Consider the following 13,403-nt stretch of genomic DNA (forward strand, 5'->3'; position numbering starts at 1 on the left):
TTGCCTTGCATTTGACAAGTTTGAAAATGTATCTTCATTATCATCCAGTATTAATGTTTCCTTATTGCACTATGATTTCTTATTTAACCCATGGACTATTTAGACATTATTTTGTAAATGTTCAACTACTTGTGAACTTAACTTTTTTACTACTGATACCTAACTACATTCCACTGTGATGGTAGAATGCATTTCATCAAATTCTTTAATATATGTGGAGGTTTTATTTATGTACCAGTGCATGGTGAATTTTGGTAAATATTTCATTTGCAAATATTTAATTAATATCTTTTATATTCCATTATTTATTTGTTAATTAGGTCAATTTTGTTAAGTGTTTTATATGTCTTCTCTACCATTATAGAATTTTTGTGTTTTTTCTATTAGCTATTTAGATAGTAATGTTAAAGTTTTCTATGACATTGAACTCATCTACTTACTCTTTTAGTTCTTTCAGTCTTTGTAGGACATAATTTGAAGTTACAGTTATTGAGTACACAGAAATAGGATTGTGATCTATCTTCCAAGTACAGATACCCCTTTATTATTACAAAAATGTCTTTCTTTATGTGTAGTAATTCATCTTACTTTCCATTATATTGTTTCTGATACTAGAATGGCCACCCCAAAGGTATTTGTAAGTATTTGCATAGCATTTATTTTCTTTTCTTTTACTTTCACTGTTTATAAAGTCTGGTGAACATGATCTTTTTACTTGAAGTACTTAGTCAATTTACCACTGTCCTGTATCCTGTATTGCTTGATGTCCAGTACCTTGAAAGCCAATGTTTTTCTTTCTTCTTTCTTTCTTTTTTCTTTCTTTTCTTCCTTCATGCTTTTTCAATTTTTTTCCAGATTTTATCCATTATTCATGAGAGACACAGAGAGAGAGAAGGCAGAGACACAGGCACAGAGAGAAGCAGGCTCCATTCAGGAAGCCTGATGTGAGATTTGATCCCGAGACTCCGGGATGTGAGACTTGATCCTGGGACTCCGGGATCATGCCCTGAGCCAAAGGCAGACGCTCAACTGCTGAGCCACCCAGGCATCCTCTTTTCAATTTTTTTAATTGTTTCTAGTAGTTGAGTAAATTTGGTTCCAGTTACTCCAGTTGGTCAAGAGTACACATTTGTTAATTATCTTTTACAGAGATTTATAATAAAAAAGAAAAAGGTATACATTTACTCATGTAATTACCACTTCAGTTGGAATGTCAGTCCTCCAATTTTCTTTCTCCTTCAATCTCATCTTTCTTTCCAATATCACACTGTCTAGATTAGTGTAGCTTTATAAGTGAATTTTGAAGTTCAATAGTATAAATCTTCCAACTTTATCTTTCTCCTTCAATATTTTGTTGGCTATTCTGGGTATTTTACCTCTCTATATATACACTTTAGAATTGGTTTGTCAGTATCCACAGGACAACTCACCGGGATTTTTAGTGGGACTGTGTTGAATGTATAGAACAACTTGAGAAGAAATGACATCTTGACAATATTGAGTCTTCTCCTCCATGAATATGCAACAGATCTCCATTTCTTTAGTTCTTTGATTTCTTTTATCAGAGTTTTATAGTTTTCCTCATGAAGATTTTGCACTTACTTTTTTGAGATTTATACCCAAGTATTTCAATTTGGGGTGTGCTAATATAAATGGTATTATGTTTTTAATTTCAAATTCCAGTTGTTCATTGCTGGTATATAGGATAGTGACTGATTTTTGTGTATTAACCTTGTATCCTGTAATACTGCTGTGGTCATTTATTAAATCCAAGATTTCTTTTTGTCTATTTTTGTTTTTTTCTACATATATCCTCTGTGAACAAAGACAATTTTATTTCTTTCCTTCCCAATGTATAAACTTCTAATTTCCTTTTCTTGTTTTATTGCATTAGCTAGGACTTCCAATATGATGTTGAAAAGGAGTGTTAAGAAGGGATATCCCTGCTGCGTTCCTGATCTTAGTGGGAAAGCTTCAAGTTTTTCACTATAAATACAATATTAGCTGTAGTGTTTGAAATTTCATTTTACCAAGTTGAGATAGTTCCTTTCCATTCCTGCATTACTAAGAGTGTGTAGATGAGTGTTGAATTTTGTTAAATGCTTTTTCTGCATCTATTGATAGGTTCATGTGATTTTTCTTTTAGCCTGTTGATGTAATGGACTACATTAGTTGATTTTTGAATGTTGATTAGCCTTGCCTACTTAAGATAAATCCCACTTTGCTCTGGCATATAATTCTTTTATGTACATTGTTAGAATCAATTTACTACTATTGTGTTGAGAATTTTTGCATCTATGTTTATAGGAGATATTTGTCTGTAGTTTTATTGTAATTTATTTGTCTGCTTTTGGTGTTAGGGTAATATTGGCCTCATAAAATTAATTAGGAAGTATTCATTTTGATTCTATTTTCTGTAAGAGATTGTAGAGAATTGGTATAATTACTTCCTTAACTGTTTGGTAAAATTCACCAATGAACTTATCTGGACCTAATGCTTTCTTTTTTCAAAGGTTATTGATTAGTTATTCAACTTATTTAATAGATATTTGGCTGTTCAGATTGTTTATTTAAGCTTTTATGAGTTCTGGCACATTATGTCTTTCAAAGAATTGATCCATTTCATTAGGTTATGAAATTTGTGGCCATTAAATTGTTCATAATTGTTCATAATTGTTTATTAGCCTTTTAGTATCTATGGGATCTGTAGTGATGTCTCCTTTATTTCTAGTAGTAGTAATTAGTGCCTTCTCTCTTCTTAGCAGCCTTGCTAGAGGCTTATCAGTTGTATTGATCTTTTCAAAGAACCAGCTTCTGGTTTTGTTTATTTCTTCCATTATTTTCCTATTTCCACTGTCACTGATTTCTGCTCTAATTTTTATGATCTCTTTTCATCTTCTCCATTTGGATTTTTCTAGTTTCCTAAGATGGAAGCTTAGATTATTGATCTCAGATCTTTCTTCTTTTCTTATATATTTGTTCAATGCTAGAAATTGTTCTCTAGGTGCTGCTTTTGCTGCATCCCACAAATTGTGATAACTTAAGTTTTAATTTTCATTTAGTTCAAAAGATTTTTAAATATATTTTGAGATTTTTATTTGACCTCTGTTATTTAAAAATATCTTGTGTGATCTCCATGTCTTTGGGAATTTTCCAGCTATTTTTTTCTGTTATCAATTTCTAGTTGAGTTCCATAGTAGTCTTAGAGCAAAAATTGTATGATTTCTCTTCTTGTAATGTTAATGTGTATTTTATGGCCCAGAATGTGGTCTATGTTGTTGAATGTTTCATGGGAGCTTGAGAAGAATGTGTATTCTGCTGTGGTTGGGTGAAGTAGTCCATAGATATCAGTCATATCCAGTTGACTGATGGTGTTAGTGAGTTGAACTATGCCCTTATCATTTTACTGTGGGCTGTATCTGTCCATTTCTGATCCATGGGTATTAAATTTGCCAGCTATAGTAGTGAATTAAGCTATTTTTCCTAGTAGTTCTATCAGTTTTTACATCAAATATTTGGACATATATAGTTATCCCTGATAACTTTCCGTGGTCTGATGTCATCTGTGTCTAAAATTAATATAGCTACTTCTCTTGGTCAGGGTTAGCATGGTATATATTTATCTATTTACTTTTACTACATATGTACCTTGTTTCTTGTAGACAACATATAGTTGAGTATATCTTGGAATTGTAATTTTCATATACAGCTAACAATTTGGTCTATTTTATATCTTCCATGTCTCTGCTTAATACTCATTCTTTTCTCTAGCTTTTTAAATATATGAAACACAATTATAATAACTGTTGTAATATCTTTGTCATTTCTAGGTTAGTTTCAACTGAGTAATTTTTTTTCTAATTATGAGTTGTATCTTCCTGCCTCTTTGCCTGACTCGTAACTTTTGACTAGGTGCTAAATATAACAAATGCTAACTTGTCGGTTACTGTATATTTTTGTATGCCTATATCTTGTACTCTTAAACTTTGTTCTGGGATGAGTAAAAGTTATCTAGAAACCACAGGATGCTTTGGGTCTTGCTTTTAAGCTTTGTTAGGCAAACCATAGCAGCATTTAGTCGAGGATTAGTTGTTTTTTTTTTTTTTTTTTTTCTCACTACTGAAGCATTTACTTTATACTCTACCAATGCTCACTGAATTTTGAGGTTTTCCACTTTTACTATTTGGAGCAAGCACACTACTCCAGGCCTTATGTCAGCTTTAAGCACTGTTTCCTCTTTTCCCAAGCTTGCATAGTTTCCTCAGCACATGCGCCCATCAGTACTAAACTGAATCTTTGAAGGCACTCTCTGAATATCTGCAAAGTTCTGTGTGCATCTCTTGCCTCTCCATTGCTCTGCCAGGAAATTTCCAAACTCTTGGCTCTTTTCAACTTGGGCTCTACTTGATTTCTTCCTGTTCATGAAATGGACTTAAAAGTTTCTTCAGCCAGTAGTTCAAGCAACTCTATGTCTTACTTCATTTGATTCCTTTATCTCCAGGATCATTTAATGTTGTTGTTAGGTCTCCAATATCGTGAAGGACAGTTTCCTATATTTGGTTTATTCTCTAGTTTTTTTTTAGGCAAGAGGTAAATCCATTCCCTGTTATTCTATCTTTCCTAGAAGTATGTTTTTAGGTTATATAATTTAGTTACAAATAAAATTATTACTAAAAGTAAGAGGACTTAACAAAATCAGAGTTACCATCCTGACTGATGGGACATTGTGACTACCCAACTTTTGTAGACACTGCGACTACTGTTTTTCAAAAAGAAGAATGGTTGCAACTAACCTGCAGATGTAAGGAGTAATTAACACCTAAAGAAGAGCTATACATACTGTTAATATTAAACGGAAAATAGAGACCAAACTTGAAAAAGCCCTGAGCAAAAAGAAAAAGAAAGACAGCACTCTGAGCAAACAAAACCATAGAAGCCATGTAAGAAAAATTAAATATAGGTCACTTCATGAACATAAGTGAAATTTAACTTAGGTTATTTCTTATAAATGTCTCTGACAATCATAATCATCTTCCTAAAAATGGTATAAGATGAACACTTTTAAGCAACAACCCTGCTACCTGGAAACCTCCACTGTATTCACCAACCACTGTAAGGATTAAGCAACTTCTTCATTTTCACTTTCTAACTCATCTTGTAATGTCAAGACCCTGAGCTTCATATCAGTTTTGGATCCAAAAACTCCCAGTTTGCAACTGTTCTTATATACACAATAAACTCTCACTAATTACTATTTTACCTACCTGGTGATTTTAATATTGCTATCTCTGGATTTTTAATAATGCTAAATAATGAGGGATGAATGGTGCTAAATATTGCCAGTTTTCATACCTAGCACCACCCTTCCTTTCTAATATTTTCCTTATATTTCATGTCCTAGTAGACTAAAGATGATATTGTTAACAATGGTCCATCGTACGGTCAGCCAAGGAGGCACTTTCATGAGGTTAGAAGGGAGATGAAAGCTAGAAGTCATTATTTTGCCTCAGACTCTAGCAGTAATCTAGTGTGCATGCACCACACATGTGGCAATGTAGGAGAAGGGAAGCATGGCCAGGCAATCATGGGCTTCTCCATAGCTGTGAAGCAATAAGAGATATATGAAAACAGGCTCCAGTGGGCACTAGAGCTTCATTTCAGTTTCTGATCTTTCAGGGATGACATTTTCCTCCCACTTATTCCTCTAATATTTCTAACAAATTTCCAGCCTCACAATCTATATTAAATATTTCTCTTATCAAAACACCTATAGTGGTTTCTGTTTACTACTGAATTCTGCCTGTTATAGCATTAATATATGATGAATTGAGAAATAAATGAGAAATAAATAGATAAATCATGAGAAGAAGGGGAGAGGAGAGAATGGAAGGAGAGAAAACATGGGAAAGATTGAAAAAATAAGATGAAAGAATTTGTCTCATATCATTGATATTCAAAGTATTTTTCAAGTATCTTTTCTGATAATGTTTATTTTGGTATGGGCTGTCATGACAAAGTATTGGCAATTCTATAATAGTATGGATTTTTCTCTTCTATGTTAAGCCTGTCAGTTTAAAAAGGGGGGAGCAGGGAGGTATCCCAGGTGGCTCAGAGGTTTAGTGCCACCTTCCGCCCAGGGTGTGATCCTGGAGACCCTGGATCGAGTCCCACTTTGGGCTCCCTGCATGGAGCCTACTTCTCCCTTTGCCTGTGTCTCTGTCTCTGCCCCTCTCTCAGTGTCTCTAATGAATAAATAAATAAAATCTTTAAAAAAATAAAAAGGGGGCTGTTTTTGGATTTGGTAACTTCCTAACAATCAACTAGTCAAGAAAAATTGAAATTTCATAAATGAAATCAAAACGATATCTTAGTTAATCTGCTGATATATTTTAGAACCTCCATGATAATAATATATATTTCTGTTTGCATCCACCAATTATTTCACTGCATTTCAAAATTATCTCCAGTGACTAATATGCACAAAATACCACATGCATCAAAAATTACATCAGAGATATTTCTCTCTTTTTTTAAGATTTTATTTATTTATTAGAGAGAGAGAGAGAGAGAGAGAGAGAGAGAGAGGCAGAGACAGAAGCAGGCTCCATACAGAGAGCCTGACATGGGACTCGATCCCGGATCTCCAGCATCAGGCCCTGGACTGAAGGTGGCGCTAAACCACTAAGCCACCTGGGCTGCCCCCAGAGATATTTCTATTTGCCATTTAAACCTTTGATTTTTTTCATGTAGAGAGAGTGTCTTGTAACAATCTTAAATGTTAGGTATAGAAAGAGGCTTCTGTATTCTTTCCCACTGGCTTTTGTTTGATGTCCTATGTTCATTCCACTGGCCTTTACAAGCCACAGTTTTTCATGTGATTTCAAAGGATGTTGATTTTTACACTGATTTCTTCATTATCAAATGAGCTAACAAACATGCAGATTTATAGACATACAATTAAATGCAAGTCTTCAGCAGTAGTGACTGTCACTTTATCTAGCACAGCCTGCCTTATTTGCCAAAGGCATCTTTAATTTTTTTTTAAGATTTTATTTGTTTATTTTAGAAATAGAGCACTAGCAGAGGGAGAGACAGAGAGGGAGAAGCATGGTCCCTATGGAGCAAGGAGCCCAGTGTGGGGCTCAATCCCAGAACCCCAGGATCATGACCTGAACCAAAGGCAGCCATTTAACTGACTGAGCCTGTCAAGTACCCTGGCATCTTTAATTTGAACCTGAGACTACAATTTAAGTAAAATCAAGATTGCTTCCTCTTTACCCACCCTTCTCCCTTTCTTCCTTTCTCTTCATTTGCTTTGCAATATAATTTCTAAATAAGTGAAAAATTTTCACATTGCAAACAATTTAAACCTTGCCTTTACCAGATAGATAGATGAATGGATAGATAGTAGATAAATGGATGGATACATTAGATGATAGATAAACGATGATAGATGATAGATAGATGATAGATAGATAGATAGATAGATAGATAGATGATAGATAGATAGATGATAGATGATACATAGATAGAAAAATTTTTAACTCTTTCCATTCTTCTTTGCTTTTCTCCCTCTAGTGGGGACTATTAGATGTCTACCAAATGCTTTTCAAGACTGAGGCAAACAATAATTTCTCCAGTAGCTAGAGTGTTGGATGCTGAGAGCTCACAACTGAGTCCTCCGCCAGGAACTGCACTTGGACAAAGAGAACTTTCTTGCCAAATGTTGATGCCTACCCAAGGGCAGTCCAAGGCCCAGGAGTCCTTCCTCAATTCAGTATCTCTGAATGGCCATCCCACCCTCAGAGCTTTCAGGGAGACCATCTGAAGTCTGTTGCAATTGGATCACAGTTCAATTTTGCCCTTTGCCTAAGCCTGCTTCACTCATTCCTTTACCACTCTTGTTTCTGAAAGAACACCCCCAACAAATCACCAGCATGTAAATTTTAATTTTGTAATCTGTTCCCTAGGGAAACCAAATTATAAGGACCTGACATGAACGACAGGAGACAGGATCCTCTAAGATGGAATTCTGGATAGTGATAGTGATAAGGACACCATCATTGGTGAAAAGTGAAGCCCTGACAGCTTCTGGCTTCCTGAAGTCAATAAACTGAGATAATATGTAGTGAGTCAGTTCAACCAGTGGTGAACTAAGATAGGGCACTAATAGAGGTGTATCTGGGGGGCATGTGAGGTGCCGGGAGGCAGAGAGGTCTAATTATACGGACTATGGGATTGGGAGCTTCTTGTTGGGAGCTACTGAAACATAAGATTAGTCATCAAATTTAGGCAAAGTATGAAAGCCAGAGGGCTTTCTAGGCAACATCTAAAGGCTCTCTTATCCTGTAGGCAAAGGGCAGGAAAGGCTGGGGATCAGAAGAATTACATAATTATAAGGATGAAAGAGAAGATTGACTTCTCAACATCTACAAGTCTGCTACTCTAAAACAAGAGCCCTGGTTGAAACCTGGGTGGTCTGGACATTCTGGAGAAGATCTCATTGGTCCACTATAGCAATGGCATCATGTTACTAGACCAACTGAATAAAAAAGGCAAGTTAAACACTGTAGCATAAACCATTTGTGCTGTTCAACACATCTATGAAATTTTAGGAGTGTAGTGTCTTGGATTATGCTGGGACCTCCCCTCTAACAAATTACTGCATCTTGCACTGCCTGTCACTAAAACTGAAGCAAGAAGACCAACAGGCCTCTATGGGTTTTGTAAGCAGTATTTCCCGCACTTCGGAGTGCTGTTCTCATTCAAGAGTGTCAGGGAAGGAGGCCAGGTTTAAATGAGTCCAAGAGCACAAAAGACCACTAAGCAGGTCCTAAATGCAGTGGAAGCAATCATGCCTCTTAGGTGATGTAATCCAATAGACCTAATGGTATCAGAGGTCAATATAATAGAGGAAGATAAAGACTATGGTAAGTCCCAGGCATCACATCACAGTATACAAAAAAATATATTCCTAGTATACCTGAAGCATAGATTCATAGTAAAGGAGTTAGTAAGTCAATGTGCACACACTTATCATATTTATATCAACTATAAGGTATTTATTTAATAATACAAGATTATAAAGCATAATAAAATGAAACTGACCCCTGCCTATTAAGCTCCCTGAATAACTCTCTGAATGCATGCTCTCTCTACTTAGTAGAGAAAACCAGTATCTTTTATGTTATTTCAGTGCATTTCTTCATACTTTCATTATGTATCACTAAAAATAAATACTATTTTTTGTGCTTTTACATTTTATATAAATGATATAGGCTGCTACTGACTTCAACTTCTGTTTTTGCACAAGATGATGTGTAGAAGATTCAACCATGTTGACCTATAGTCCCAGCTTTTTCATTTTTACCACTTTGTAATATTCCATTGTACTAAAAATGTCATTATTTATTTATCCATTCTCCTATTGATGGAAATATGAATTGTGTACCTTTTTTTCTATTGCATAAGATGCTTTTATTAAGATTCTTAATGTGTGCTTATTTTCATATTTTCTAGGCAATATTACATTGGCCTCCAAAGTCAGACAAATCATGCTCTTACCAAATGTTGGGAATACAATTCTAGGTTAATGGGTTTTTTTTTCTTAGTTTTTATTTTAATTCCAGTTGGTTAACATACAGTGTTATATTAGTTTCAGGTGTACAATATAGTGATTCAACACTTCCATATATCATCTGGTGCTCATGATAACAAGTGCACTCCTTAATTCTCACCACCTATTTAAACCAGCCCCCCAGGCCCTCTCCCCTCTTGTAACCACCAGATTATTCTCTATATTTAAGAGTCTGTTTCTTGCTTTGTCTCTCTCTTATTTTTTCCCTTTGCTTGTTTGGTTTCTTAAATTCCACATGAGTGAAATCAATATAGTATTTGTCTTTCTCTGACTCATTTATTCTCTGACTTTGCATTATACTCTCTAGCTCCATCCATATTGCAAATGTCAAGATTTCATTCTTTTTATGGCTGAATAGTATTCCATTGTGTGTGTGTGTATGAATGGATAAAGAAGAGGTGATATATATATATATATATCTTTATCCATTCATCAATTAATGGACACTTGAGCTGCTTCCATATCTTGGCTATTGTAAATAATGCTCCTATAAACATAGCAGTGCATGTATCCTTTTGAATTAGTGTTTTTGTATTTTTGGGGTAAATACTCAGTAGTGCAATTAGTGATTATAGGGTAGCTCTATTTTTAAATTTTTAAGGAAACTGCGTGCTGTTTTCCAGTGTCTGCACCAGTTTGCATTCCCACCAACAGTGCATGAGGTTTCCTTTCTTTCCACATCCTCAACAACACCTGTTGTTTCTTGTGTTGTTGATTTTAGCCATAATGACAGGTGTGAGGTGATATAGCTCATGGTGGTTTTGATTTTCATTTCCCTGATGATCAGTGATGATGAGCATCTTTTCATGTTTCTGTTGGCCATCTGTATTTCTTCTTTGGAGAAATGTCTGTTCATGTCTTCTGTCCATTTCTTAACTGGATTATTTGGTTTTGGAGTATTGAGTTTGATAAGGTCTTTATATATTTTGGATACTAGCCCCTTATCTAATAAGTCATTTGCAAATATCTTCTCCCATTCTATAGATTGCCTTTTAGTTTTGTTGATTGTTTCCTTCGCTGTTCAGAAACTTATTATTTTGATGTAGTCCCAATAGCTTATTTTTGCTTTTGTTTCCCTTGCCTCAAGAGACATATCTTAAAAGAAGCACTATGGCTGATGTCTAAGAAGTTACTGCCTATGTAAAATCTCTAGGATTTTTATCGTCTCCTGTCTCACATTTGGGTCTTTCATCCATTTTGAATTTATTTTTGTGTATGCTGTAAGAATGTGGTTCAGTTTCATTCTTCTCCACGTTGCTGTCCAGCTTTCTTTCCCAACACCATTTGTTGAAGAGACTGCTTTTTTCCCTTTGGATATTTTTTCCTGCTTTGCCAAAGATTAATTGCCCATATTATTGTCAGTTTATTTCTGTTTTTTTTTTTTTTCTATTCTGTTCTATTGATCTATGTGTCTACTTTGGTGTCAGTACCATACCATTGGATTACTACAGCTTTGAAAGTTAACTTGGAATTGTGATGACTCCAGCTTCACTTTTCTTTTCCTGTGATTTGGTTGTTCTGGGGTTTTCTGTGATTCTCTACAAGTCTTAGGATTATTTGTTCTAGCTCTGTGAAAAACACCATTGGTATCTTCTAGGGATTGCATTAAACATAGAGACTGCTTTGATAGTTTCAATCCATGAGCATTGAACGACTTTCCATCTCTTTGATGGTTATTTTTTTATTCCCAAGACTTTGAAGACGTTGCACCACTCCTCAGGGCTCCGACCATTGTTCTTCAGAAGTCTGGGCTCTTTCTAATGGTCTCTTCTCTCTGGGTGCCTTTAAGTCTTCTCATTCGCTCTGAGGTTCCAAATACCTACAAGGTAAATGCAGTTTACATTTAAATACTGCACCTCGTGCAGTGACGTGAAGGGGCCCGCGTGGCCGAGCACGCCACGGCCTTCTGGAGCTCCAGACTCTAAAATGGCAGAGCCGCTTTCTCCCGGAAAGACCACAGACCAGGTGTGCACCTTCCTCTTTAAAAAGCCCGGTGGAGGAAGAGGGGCTGCAGGCCGCAGGAGGCGCGGGCGCTGCGACCAGGAGCCTGGAGACGGCGGCAGCGGCAGCGACCAAGGCAGCGCTGTGGTTCGCCCCGAAAAGCAGCGGGCGGCGGGCGACCCGATGATACAGACGACCCGGGGCCGGGGCCGGGGCCGTGGGACCCAGAAGGCGGCTCGCGGCCACCCGAGCAGCGAGGAGGAGGGGGCGGAGGAGCCCGAGGCCCAGAGTCTGGGCGTGGCCTACAGGTCCACCCGCTCGGCAACCCCCGCGGGGCCAGGGGACGTGGGGGCGACTGCCCGCTCCGAGCCGGACCCCGAGGAGGAGCGCGACGCACAAGCCATCTTCGAGCGCAGCCGGAAGATCCAGGAGGAGCTGAGGCCCAAGGAGGATGACAAGATCTATCGGGGAAGCAATAATTATCAGAAACACATGAAGCCCAAGGATACGTCTCTGGGCCGTGCGTCCTCCGGGATGGTGAGGAAGGGCCCCATCCGGGCGCCCGAGCATCCCTGTGCCACCGTGCGCTGGGACTACCAGCCCGACACTTGTAAGGACTTCAAGGAGACTGGCTTCTGCGGCTTCGGAGACAGCTGCAAGTTCCTCCACGACCGTTCAGATTACAAGCACGGGTGGCAGGTTGAACGTGAGCTTGAGGACGGTCGCTATGGTGTCTATGGGGACGAAAACTATGACGTGGGAAGCGATGATGAGGAAATACCACTCAGGTGTCTCATCTGTCGCCAGACCTTCGAGAATCCGGTTGTCACCAGGTGCAGGCATTATTTCTGCGAGAGCTGTGCACTGCGGCACTTCCGCACCACCCCTCGCTGCTATGTCTGTGACCAGCAGACCAACGGCGTCTTCAATCCAGCCAAAGAATTGATGGCAAAATTGGAGAAGCATCGAGCTGCAGAAGAGGGTGATGCTTCTGATTTCCCAGAAGACCTCGATGAGGCTCCGATCGCCACCACTTAGCCTGCCTATTATTCTCACACCTCAGAATAAATCTTTTGTTTGGAAAAATAAAAAGTAAAAACAGACAAACAAATAAATACTGCAATGTATTTTTAAATGAATTCATTTATTTTTCTGCTTGGGTTTTATTGTGTTTGCTGAATCTGAAGATTTGTGTCTTTCATCAGTTCCTGAAAATTCCGTAGAATTACTTCTTCAAATAGTCTTTCTTCCTTAATTTTTATCCTATTCCTCTGAAATATCAAGGAAAGTAGGTTATATATTCTCATTTTAATTCCAGGCTGCCTTGCTTCTCCTATTATCTATTCCTTAACTCTCTGTATTATATTTTGCTTCAGTTTACAAATCCATGCTTCAGTTTACAAATTGTCTTCAATTTTGTCTATTCTGATATTTAGCATTCTTTTAGCATTTACAGCAATATTTATTTTTATATCTAGAAATTATACTAAGTTTTCTTCAAGTCTTTCTTTATAAATGCTATCTTATCTTGTGCTTGTGTTTTTTTTTTATTCCTTTCTGTTTTAAAACATATTAAGCAAATTTGTTTTGTGTCTTTATTGAATAATTCTTTTATCTGGTGCTTTTGGGGGTCTAATTCTACCTTTTTATTTCTGTTGTCACTGATGGTAGTTTGTGTCTTATAATTTTAGATTATAATATCAACTTCATGTGGAATTTAGATGGGACGTTTCTTTGTGCCTCTGTTTGAGAGAGATTTGTTTTTCTTATAGTCAGGCACACAAAGATACTACCAAACAAAGGTCACTTTAAGGTAAATTCTCAA

General features: G+C 37.0%; 1 protein-coding gene across 1 annotated transcript; it reads left to right on the top strand.

Annotated features, from left to right (window-relative positions):
• The first annotated feature begins 11,516 nt into the window (after nt 1–11,516).
• LOC144315119 (E3 ubiquitin-protein ligase RNF113A-like) lies at nt 11,517–12,717 on the top strand. Its single transcript, XM_077899701.1, has one exon. The coding sequence runs from the start codon at nt 11,564–11,566 to the stop codon at nt 12,614–12,616; it is 1,053 nt and encodes a 350-aa protein (XP_077755827.1). The 5' UTR covers nt 11,517–11,563; the 3' UTR covers nt 12,617–12,717.
• The last annotated feature ends 686 nt before the right edge of the window (nt 12,718–13,403 follow it).

This window comes from Canis aureus, chromosome 6 (genome assembly GCF_053574225.1).
Source record: "Canis aureus isolate CA01 chromosome 6, VMU_Caureus_v.1.0, whole genome shotgun sequence".
In the NCBI taxonomy this organism is placed as follows: Eukaryota; Metazoa; Chordata; class Mammalia; order Carnivora; family Canidae; genus Canis; species Canis aureus.